The sequence below is a fragment of the Spodoptera frugiperda genome, chromosome 20 (assembly GCF_023101765.2).
Source record: "Spodoptera frugiperda isolate SF20-4 chromosome 20, AGI-APGP_CSIRO_Sfru_2.0, whole genome shotgun sequence".
Lineage (NCBI taxonomy): Eukaryota > Metazoa > Arthropoda > Insecta > Lepidoptera > Noctuidae > Spodoptera > Spodoptera frugiperda.
This window is the reverse complement of record NC_064231.1, coordinates 13,694,421-13,706,538: the sequence shown is the minus strand read 5'-3', so window position 1 is coordinate 13,706,538 and position 12,118 is coordinate 13,694,421. Positions and strand designations below refer to the sequence as shown.

Here is a 12,118-nt window from a genome sequence, read left to right as displayed (position 1 = left end):
CGTCATATTGTTACGATATTTATATTCAGAATACAACTAGAGGATCCAAAATTGGAAAAAAATGCGATCTCTAAATTAATTTTGAAACAGAAAACTAATAAATAGCACACTACTCGACTCAAAAATTCAATCAAAAACTTTACCATCAGCAATCACACTAATGCCTTGCTCGCACTACGCTTTTTAGTCGAGTAGCGAAAATTTTGTGACTCTCTCTCACTCCGACTTTGAGACAAGCGAGAGCGAGAGTTCTAAATACATGCAGCTCGTCTAATATACTAGCGCAATGTGAACAAGGCATAACCGCTACTGAATCAACGAACCAGTCAAGTAATTAATTACTCGTAGTTACGTAAAAACTCCAGTACCTTAATAAACCAGTAACCTGTGTGCCAGTGTGACATAAACAGATTTCGCGGCCGACGCAACACAATTGACGATGACCAACAGCTTCGATTCATGATCAGACATGGCCATCGAATTGTCTTACCATTATTTATTTACTTTACAATACGTCTTTTTATATTGTAGTCTGTAATATGGTGGATTAAGAGGTCTTTGATATGGAAGAACAGAAATTTTCCTCAAGATCTCGTCAAGGAAAAAGGGCGTCATAGGGTCTGAAATTGAAGTTATTATTAGATTATTTCATAGTTCAACGTTTTAATCTCATAATTGGATCCAAGGATGATCTTCCTGATTTCATTAAGTAGTTTAAGAAGTATTATAAGTTTAGTAGAAGTATTTGAACTACATGACTGCGCGGTTGGTGCGGTGGCTGCCGCGAAACGTGTAGTGGGTTCGATTCGCGAACGGAGCAACTCGTTTGTGTTTTCCACAAATTGTTGTTTCGGGTCTAGATGTTCATGGGTTATATGAACTTGTATGTTAAACATAAACGCACCCACGATACAGGAGAAAATCCTAGTGTTATAGCCAAAGTAAAAAAATAGTTAACTCAATAAAAATTCTTAATTCATAAAAGTGAACTTATGCTAGTGACAAGCTTCATCTAATATGTTTTTACCTTTTACCAAATTCTTCACGTTTTCTAAGCACATACCAGGATTCTTTTTTGCATCGTTTAAGCCCCTAATTGACAAGTAGATGGATGGGTAGCTGGTCACTTTGTATACAGCTAAAGTCCGAAATCAGACGATACATGATGTGCGTAGTAATTATCTCATTATGAAGTTGTAGACTGCGGGAAATGCCCGAGTTTTAAGGTAAACGATAGTAAAATAGCAGACTGATCGAATCTGTTTAAGTTTTGGGTAACACCTGGTAAATAAATACATGGAATGAAAACAATACTAAACAGTTATAATGAATGAAAGTGTCTCATTGTTTTATTAAAGGACATCGGGCGTTTTTTACCCGATTTTTTAAAAGTCGCGAACATAAACCAAAACATTTTTAAATGAAAGTGTTTGCAATCATATTTAATATTGTGTAGTTATTTTGATTCACAATAATGGGAAAATGGAAATAATTAGTAAAATGAAAATGATATTTTAAGTTGACTATTTTTCCTAATTACTAAACGACCGCTCAGTAAGTTAAAATATCACTCCGTGGTATTTTTGTAAACCCAATCAGACTAAATCCGTCAAGTTGATGTGCATGTTTCGTTCTCACTCTCGCCCATAGTCCTAAAACTGGTATACATATGTTGCGCTCGCGCAGGTAGCTAGCTTATCTTACTACATCGCAGTCCTTCGTCATCATCATCGCAGTCCTTCGCCAAAAGTTAAGAGAAAAATATGTTGTTTTAATTATTTTTGATTCCCTTTTTCCTCTTCAATTATTGCCCAAAAACATTTATAAATATTTTTTAAATGTCCAATTTCTCCTTATTGCCACGACCCACAGATATGGGAACTATACCATTGTGAACTAGATTTAATTGCCTATCCACCGTACCTAATTTTATTTTTGTTCGCCGTAGGTAAGTGTCCCATACAAAAATGCCCGATGTTCTTTCAGTTACGCTTATTCCTTTTGTTATTAAAAGGGTTTGAACGCTTAAATTAGGACAAAGATCTCTTACTTTAGTCTTCCTTATTTTGGTTAATAGGATTAAGTTTATTTCATAAAATAACTACATAATACTTACTGCAGTACTCAGAGACTTATTATTATGACCCTTATGTAAACTTTTCCTTAGTAACGATTTTGTTCTGAAAACAATTGCTAATTAATGGGTTAAGTAACCATTAAATGACTCTGAGTACGGCGGTAAGTGAATAAAGTGCTCAATCTGAGTATTATAACGTGCAAACTATCATAAAATAGAGACAATTGTCCCTAACTTAATGTATCGACCATACAGTTAAGCCTGCACAGGTGTACAAAACTCTCGAACTTATATACCTAGATACAATTGCCTACCATTTTTAGCCAACATATCCGCTGAACGATTGGCATAAAAAACTATCTTCTCACAATAAAAAAGGCATTCCATTAAGAACACTGCCTGACGTGAATGTCAACATGTAACATGAATGAATGTTGTGACGTCATAACATTGTAAGGGACTCTGGATTTTTAAAGCCTGTGTGACTTGAATACACAAATAACTCGTCCAATAATATTTTCGTTTGCCAATGTTGTGATGAATGTAAAATAAAAAAAGTTGGCGAAATCATTGTTTTGGTAATGTACTGTGAAGTTGTGTGAAGGCTCTGGTTGACATACATACATAGTTTTTTATGTGATTTGGATATGTAAACTTTAAATTCAAGGACCATTCATAACGTACGTAAATTATTCGAAAATTGACTCACGACCAAATACTGTACTTAAATATCGTGCTATCTCTGTCATTTTAAAAAGTATTTGTAGTGACAAGGGTGTCGTTGAAAGCATCTTACAATTTAGTTGTGTATGAGTCTTTGACAATTACTAATTTAACGTCCAGAACATGAAAATTAAAATAATAGAAACATGAACTTGCTTAAAAAATCCCCACAGGACTCTCAATTTTAAGACGCTCTCAATGATCATCTGTCACAACGAATCCTTTTTAACTTGAAATTAAAGTACTTAGTACTTGAAATCCGTGAGAAAGAAGTTGGGAAACGATATAATAAGTCAAACAACCAGGAAACAGATACAAATGTGTGTTTATACCACATAAACTTTACTCCAGCTACAAAAATCAAGTGACATTTCATCCAGTCCATATTTGACCAGAATGTCAACGTTATATGTTCACTATCACGGTACACATCACGATATCCCCTTTTCACGCCGCATACATCAAAAGTTCTGGTTTTTACTGAATTAAAAACATAACTCATTTCGCATTCAAACTACATACACATGGTATTTTGTTCCTATGTGACGTATTTGGTGAATGTTTTTAAAAAATCGTTTCAACCGATTCTAAGAATCGGTTGCGAAGTGATAGAATCGATGCAGTCCGATTTGTTACCGTTATGTTTTCAAAACAATAGGTCTTTTTGATTTGGACTAGATTTTTTGGGAAGTTGTCACTATTGTCTAGACGAGGACAGGTTTTGTAACGATTGATTAATGTTAAATAAACACTAATATACGGTGAAGGAAAACAACCGGTGCCTGAAGTTACGATTTCTAATTATAAATTTCATACCTTCTTTGTGTGTGAAGAAGCCTTTGCTCAGGTTTACTTCTTACTACTTTACTGATACTGGGCATTTATAAACAGATAAGAGTGATGATGATGAATAATGTGAAAGACTAAGCTACTTTTGAAGTAGGATCTTAACCCACATCATCGCTTACAACCAAGCAAGTTGGTGGTCTAATCCCATCAAAAAAATTGAGGCGTTAAAGAAAATTGAAGACTAAAAATATTTTAACTAAAACGTATCAATCTGATAAAAAGTAAAACATTCAAAGAAACCAACAGCATTTCACAAGAAAACCTTTTCCTTTTATTGTTATTTACGACAAGATTGACTCAAGTGAGTCACCTGCTCACTTATTCTTAGCGAGCGTAATATTGGCAGCAGCGAGGATCTGGTGACGGCAATACGTTTGATGAACTCGAACCGATTGTAATTTGTAACTGTCGCGTCGTGAACTTGAACACGGATGTGAGTTCATGCTCTGTTGCTATGTGCGGTTAGTATTTTTAAAACACGTGTCGTATTGGTGTAGTATTTAGGTTGAAATTAGGGCAAGGATTTGCAAATAAACAAGATGATTCTTGAGGGCCCAATTACCCCCTTCCCAACCTTCATCAATCCCCGATTAAGACAACCCTTAAATTCCTAACTGACGGTTTATTCCATAAAAAAGGTCGCAGTAAACACTTTAAGTATAATGTTCAGCTTATAGTCTGAAATATTTTCTTCCAGCTTTTACCCAGAGATACTAGAAGTCAATATTTCATTCTTTTATACTGACCGTTTTCCCTTTTATACTATCGAGAGGTATAGTATCACTGGACAGGGTATCTACCTTTTTTGTGTTCATCTTTTTTTTACCATTTATCCAGAGTCTCTATTATAGATTTATCTTAATACCTCACTTTTCTTTTAAAAATAGGATCGTACGCACAGTCTCATACACCATTACTACGCTCAGATTTGTCTACTATACATCTTATTTTAATTAATCAAGTAATTATTATTACGTGTCAGAAAAAAAAAACAATAGGATCATTACATTTATTGTAGCTAATAAAATATGAATATAATAATAATAGTAAAAAATAACCTATTATGTGGTTTTTTATCGCACCTACCTTCTAACCATTACCTACCTAGGACTAAGATGTTCCCAAAATGAGTAGTGGATAGGTACTGCAGAAGTATTTTATATAAATTGTGAAGGTTTCAATGACAGTTAGATATAATGATGGCGGCGACCTCTGGCGGCGGAAGGAAGGACGGTGGGGCTACTTGATGGTGACAATGTCCGTTTGATAGTATGGGCCAAGTCATAAACCATAACGGAAGATAGATGCTAAAAATCTTTAATCGTTAAACAAAAAAATGTTTTTAAATAGTGATACTAAGATTCATCGGAAAAAGAAATCTATTACATACAGTTTTTCATTTAATTTGGTTAAACCATAAGTTTTTAATTCAATTGGCCTCAATACTCACTCATACTCTTCTCAGTTTTCAGTTGCTGAAACTTCCGTTGTTAAACTCAAGCACATATTTAAGGATCCGTAATTTAGATTTGCCAATACTAAACACAATTCATATCTTTTCTGAAACCTCAACACAAAAAAAAACCCGAGTTAGTTGTACAAACTCGCTCTCGCTTATAACTCAAATCACCAAGTTCCTCACATGTCGAAATACTTCGCTATGACGGTCCCACTTCCATCTAATTGCTGCATTTCCTACCTTCTCATTAGTGGCACGACAATACGAACCTTTATTAAGGGAAATTGTTACTTAGTACCAACAACACCTGAACGAGACCTTGCTTTTGGGTAATATAGTTAAGGACAGAATTATATCTGCGTAAAAATTGCCGTATATAATATTTTCAGCTTGTCTTGTCTGTTTAATTGATGAGTAAATGTAATATGAGCATTGATAATTGAACCTGCAAGTATCATTAGTTTCTAAACGTATAAATGACGTGACAAAATATAATATGGAAGGAATTTTACATAATATTTTTCAGATATCTGTTAAGCATTTAGTTCAAGGTCATTGATGGATACAATTGTAGGTTACATGGTCAGTTGACGCAACCCCCGCTAAAGAATACATAATGTTCGCTTTTTCTACTTTATAATACTTCCATAATTTTTTGATATATTTTTCATATTTTAATTTAGATATATTTTTGCTTTTTTTTAAACGCTGCCTCACACTAGGATTTTCTCCTAAGATATGTCGTGAGTGCGTTTACAAACATACAAGTTTACATACACATGACACCGAGATTCGACACAACCATTTGTGAATCACACAAAGAGTTGCTCCGTGCGGGAATCGAACCCGCTACACGTTGAGCGGCAGCTAGTTGCCCAGCCACCGCACCAATTGTGCAATCAAATCTTAAGAGAGGTTATCTCACTGAATAAAAAGATTATCTCCTAAAGAATTTTCCCGAACTATAAAATATGTTAAAACCGGAATTTTTCATTTCCTTTTGTTTCATATTTCCCAGGCTTATCTTCAAGGTTAATTAGTGAACATGTCAATGGTAAAACATCACTATATTACTACCCTTAATAAAATATTTAATGGTACAAAAAATGAATAACATGGTCTTGTAATAAAATTGGAGTATTTAGTGTTAATAACGTTTTTATTACGTTAAAAATTCCCATGACAATATAATATAATTCAATAAAAAATGTAGTTTTATTATTTTATTAATTATGTTGTTAATTATGTGTAAAATATGAATATTTATTTGTACTAAAATACACGTGTTTAGATATTTTTTTGTTTGTTTACATAAAGCTAAATGTCACATAGTTCTAGTTAATCTTTCGAGTTCTGCTAATCTGGCTATTCACTACAACTATCGAAATATTAGAAAAAGCGATAATGACTAAACGCTAGGAAAGAAACTAGACATAAGTGTACCTTGTAACTTTTACTTTCATAAACTGCTGATTAATAAGCAACTAATAAGTCTACATATTATTATACTGAATGAACTATACAAAGTGAGTGCGTCCAATAAAAACATTTATTCACTTAAATACTCGCAAAACAAGCGTAGGCGTCCCGCAGGGTGGTCCGGTGACTTGGTGAAGGTCGAGAGAATTCAATGCATTAAAAAATATACGTAGAAGAATTAATTTATGCTGACTCTTTCGGATGCTGTCTATTTATAAATAAGCAGAACTCTTTCAATGTCATCATTATGGATTTTATCTGGTTCTGTAGTAGGATGGCTTAATTTAAACTTAGTTTGAAGAGAGTTTGTTCTATTGTTTCAACCTACCCCCTTGAAGACAGGTGTGAGGTTATGTACGTATGTATGGAGTATCTAACGACACTGCGAATGTTGCTTATCATTGTTGCCAACCTAGGTAGACTGGGATGTCTTTATGTCTAATAGGCAATAAAAAATGGTGTTTGAGGCCTGTTGGTGGAAACGGACCTATGTTAATAGTTAATACTAGAAAATCAAGCATGACGTAGATCTTACGATCTTTCACACACTACATATAGTATCATGAACAGCTTTGGTCCAAAGAACAAAATTAGTGAGGACATGTAGGGATCCCTGTCCGACAAAGATGACATGTCATTTCCTTATTCGCACTGAAGGTAGCTGAGTCGATCGATTGCTAGAACCTACTCGTACATAATAAGTATGTAATTCAATTTCCTTTAATTTATTTTTTGTGGAACTGAAGGTATCTTATGTAACAGTAATTAAACGCCCTAAGCATTACATTCGATTTTTCATGTCATTTTAAATTGTTTACGCTTTTTTTCGTTGACTAAGATTATCTTATGAAGATGACGATGATGAATGAAGAATCTGTACAACGTTTGTAAATTGTACTACGTTAAAATGAATGTGCTTTAATATATTAAGGATCAAACATAAGTATAGGACGCAATTTTAGGCTTCATATTTTAAAGTTGGAGCATTAAATTCTTCACGGAGAGGGCTATGTCCAGCAGTGGACAAGAACAGGCTGATGGATATGATTTAGTAATTATGAAAAAGTTATGTCGAAAGGTGCCAAAAATATTTTCATTTCTAAAATACTACTCACATGGATTCACGTTCAATGCAAAACAATAAATAGTAATTAAGTTGTCAGTCAATGGAAGTAACAATTAAAATGATCATTCAATTTTCCACTCAAGTGATCTGCGAAGTCAATGGCTAGTACTAAATAGTATTAAATACTTGTAAGTAACGAATTAATACGAAGGGCTCTTAATCATGCATGCTAGAATTTCATGTCTCTTTACATGACATATAGGAATGGGCCCTTTATGGTACACTAGCTTCTGCCAGCGGCTTTGCCCACGTTCCAGTAGGATAACAAGTATCCTACCACTCAAGTCAGCTCATACCCTGACTGTGTATCAAATTTCATCAAAATCCGTTTCAGCGTGATTGATAGATAAACATTCAAACAAACGAACTGTCACATTTATTAGTTTGATGGGTCTTATACAAATACTGGTCGTTAATGGGAGCTACACATTCAATATATAATCGAATTCCGACCACTTCAGAGAATATAATAGAAATAATGTATATTTCACTACTACATTACACTTGCGCAGGTGAAGGTGAAAGAACATGATAATTGTTTTCACATTAAGCAAGCCCTTTCTCTAATGGTGTAAACAAAAAGGATGAATGAAGTTTCTTCAATGTGAAATGTAGTTTTAGATTTAATAACTTTTTTTTCAGCCAGTGTTCGAAGTTATTTGGGACCCTCAATGTCAACAACCACAAGACTATTCATATAGATGCAAATAGAGTAGTATTAAGTAAAGATATAGGTCTGGTTATTTTGAAAAATTATAAAGAAAATGTTAGTTAATATGCTAAAGGCTCACTTATTCAAAAGTTATAGTTATTTAAAGCACAAGTTGGTTATCGACGGGTTTGACCTGTTGGCTATATTGAGCGGACATTGCACATCCTATCCCATTAATTAGTTGTCCTTCCAGCGATGCACCTGACGCTTTAGACTTATTCATTTTTCTATTTGTATTATTTAAATTTTAATCCTTGAGGTTCTCATTGATAGAGCCCTCTCTCTTAAAGATTACTTCTACGGTTACAGTTCTTTTGAAGTCAAGTAATTTTTTTTGCGTAGTCTTTTTGAAGTTAGATCCTTAGTAAACCTTTGCTTACTGGGCCATGAACAACTATACTACCCCAATAGTCCACCAATCATTGTTATTTAAAATAAATATTACTAAATTAATTGCAATTTTCTAAGAACAGATAAATGAATAGCTTCAACACAACACGTTTAAAATTATTTTAAGCACCCAAACCCTTACCTACGTCGTCATCTTAGTGATACCCCATCATTTGTATACCCTTCATATAATTTAGTCTTTCCTCCACTGAAAATATAGGCCACAACAGCCAGTTACCTCAAATCCCAAAGCTAAGGTCATTGGCAGCACAATAGTCGTATGGAAGCGTCCATCCGTACAGCTAGGACGCGGCTTCGATATAAAACAGCGCGTAGGGCGTCAACAGTCAGTGTTGAATCAACATCATCCAGGCACCATGGCTTGCAAAGTAAGTGGTTATTTACTTATTGTGGTGTTCTCAAGTGTTGTGATTTTTTAATTACTTTAATATAATTTTAGTTTGGGTTTGAGTAAATAAATAAATAATTATTAATTATTTTGTAAGTGTTTTGGTAGGGGTAGTTTTTTTTCTCTTTGATGATCTTACTTACATTTATTTTAATAAATAATAATGTGTGTTGGTCATCTAAATGTTCTTATGTAAAATAATTATTTTCCCTGGATAGTTATACATATTATAAAGTGACATGTAGTCATTAGTGTACAATACTTCTTGCTTATCTAATAAATGTGCATATTAAAATCTGATAACAAACATGAAACTGAAAACATTTTTAATCTTAAAACAATCTATATATTTCAGTCACCAGAAATTAAATAAAATTATTTTCTTTGATTGTTTTTTCGCTAAAATAATTGGCTACAAAGTATTTCATAATGGACGTTTAATCTTAATTAGCCGACAGTACATATCCGTGGGAAGTTGTATTGTAAGATCGTGAGATATGTCTGTTTGTATGTTTGTGCATTGTCATAGGGATATGTGGTAGGTATTGTAAGTACTAGGCACTGTAGGCAATTGTAATGTTCTTGTGTTTACTTTAACTAGTAGTTGTATTCTTGTATTGTGTGTAGTGGTTTATTGATATTAGTTTGAGTTTGCAATTGTTTTTATTGTATTTGTATAGGTAATTATAATCGTTTCTTATGAAACCATAAAGCAAGTAATCCTACTTCAACAATATTATACAAATCGTATGGTTTTTTAATAGTAATATTTTTCGATGACATTAAATATTTCTATTATAGGATTTGAAATCCACTTTATCCACATTAGCTTATTTATTTTAATTACTAAAAGGTTTATAAAATTGTTTTCTTAAATACTTACACACATTTATATTAGCATACCAACTCAACTAACTATTCTATTACAGATCGCTTTCTTCACCGCCGCCCTCTTCCTCATCCTCGCGCTGTCCCAAGCAGCGCCAGCAGAAGAAAAACCAGCAGAAGCCCTAAATGTCGAAGCTGAGAAGGATGACCTAGAAACCGCTGACAAAGATGACCTTAAAACTGCAGCCTCACATTGGGGCGGCCACTGGGGAGGCTACGGCGGTCATTACGGCGGTCATTGGGGCTACCCATCCTATTACGGCTACGGTTGGGGCTACCCCAGCTACGGCTATGGCTACTGGCCCTACGGTGGTATCTATGGCCACGGATACGGCGGCTACGGCCATTACGGATGGTGGTAGGACAATAATAGATAACGATTCTAATGCCAGTATTAACTCTTAAGGAAAACGTTCGAAATGCGAGTAACTAAGTTGAGATTGATAGATTTATTTCAGATAATAAAATGTTTACATAATAATATCTACTTTTAAAAGATATTTGTAATATACCACACTCGATGTACACTGACACTGTAGTATATTTTTATGTTTCTTTTGATTAAATCAAGGTTTATAATAACATCGAAGTAACATTGTAAGTGTCGTGTGTGGGCAATCTCATAACTTGCCGGTAAATGTGTATAAATATTATGTTAAGGTCCAACTAGCTTATATTGACAATATTTTGTGAATTTTATTTTCGTATTTTCTCATTCACAGTAACACAAAAAGCAATACTATATTTTTATATGAAAACTTGGAATTGTATAACGTCAAGTAAGTAAATACTTATTTTTGTTTAAAACCAAAGAACTATACTGCAATATGTACTTATATGTGTAATTTACTGAACATGTATATTGGAACATATATAAAATATACAGTTATATATTGTTATATCTATGTCAACAGTTAATCTATTTGGATATTCCGATGGTGTAAGTAAGGACAGTTGGTATAGTAACAACAATGTTTTTTTTTACCGTTTGCACTTCATGATCACATTGTTTGCAAATTATGGTAATATATATGTTACATTTAAACAACAGCATTGTATATATTTTTATATATGTATAAATGAAAATAAAATTCGTGAATGTGTCGTAGAATTAGATTTATATAAAAGTGTTATCTCACTGCCTTAAACTGTAATGTATAATGTATAAATAGCATAAAATATACAGTATATTTATTAAATGATGATTATTGATGATATTTTGTTGTTTTACTTTGGTTGATTGAATTAATTATTCCTTTATAAGATATAAGAAAAACATTATGTTCATTCATTCATTAAATTTAAATACACGTGAGCATAATACAATGTGTTGGTTCCTGTGGCAACCTAAGCTAACTTATCTGTAAACACTCACAATAACTTAAGTTATTACGCGGTACCTGCTTTACTAATGCGGATGTTCTCGGGCGGTGCTGAGCGCTTCCAAATCATTAGCTAATTTGTCTGCTGGTTTGCCTCCTATTTCATAAAAAATCCTGTGACACTAGAAGAATTACAGATGCGATACCAACTATTCAGAAATTCTATTAATTTTCTTTAAGTTGTGTGTAGCCACTAGATTCTCTGCTGCAATTTGCCTTTTATTCTTTAACCACCATTTCTTAGAACCATTCGCAAATTTAATTTAAGGCTTAAGTATCTCTCCTCATGGATGAGGGTTCTAAACCTACCAAAGGCAAGTACCAATGTCACTTTTTCCGAATTACATGTGCACAAACGGTTAAATAAAACCTCGTGAGGAAACCTGGGTTTATAATATCTAGTTATAAGTTTGAAATCACCAACCCGAATTGAGCAAGCGTAGTAATTAATGCTCAAACCTTTTCCTGATGAGAAGAGTCTTTCGGTCAGCATTGGCCACTTATAGGCTGATGATGTGATGGGCAAAGATAAAACGATGGATATTCCTATAAACTTATGAGTATAACTTTGAATTTATTACAAAAAAAGTGTTTTCTCATCTTTTAAATCGATAGGCGTATAGA

At 33.5% G+C, this 12,118-nt stretch overlaps 1 protein-coding gene across 1 annotated transcript; it reads left to right on the top strand.

The window, feature by feature from the left end:
- Positions 1-9,052: 9,052 nt before the first annotated feature.
- On the top strand, positions 9,053-11,329 carry LOC118262065 (glycine-rich protein 3-like). The gene is made up of 2 exons (XM_035573172.2): positions 9,053-9,204; positions 10,154-11,329. Exons 1-2 carry the CDS (start codon positions 9,193-9,195, stop codon positions 10,472-10,474), a joined length of 333 nt encoding a protein of 110 aa, XP_035429065.2. The 5' UTR covers positions 9,053-9,192; the 3' UTR covers positions 10,475-11,329.
- The last annotated feature ends 789 nt before the right edge of the window (positions 11,330-12,118 follow it).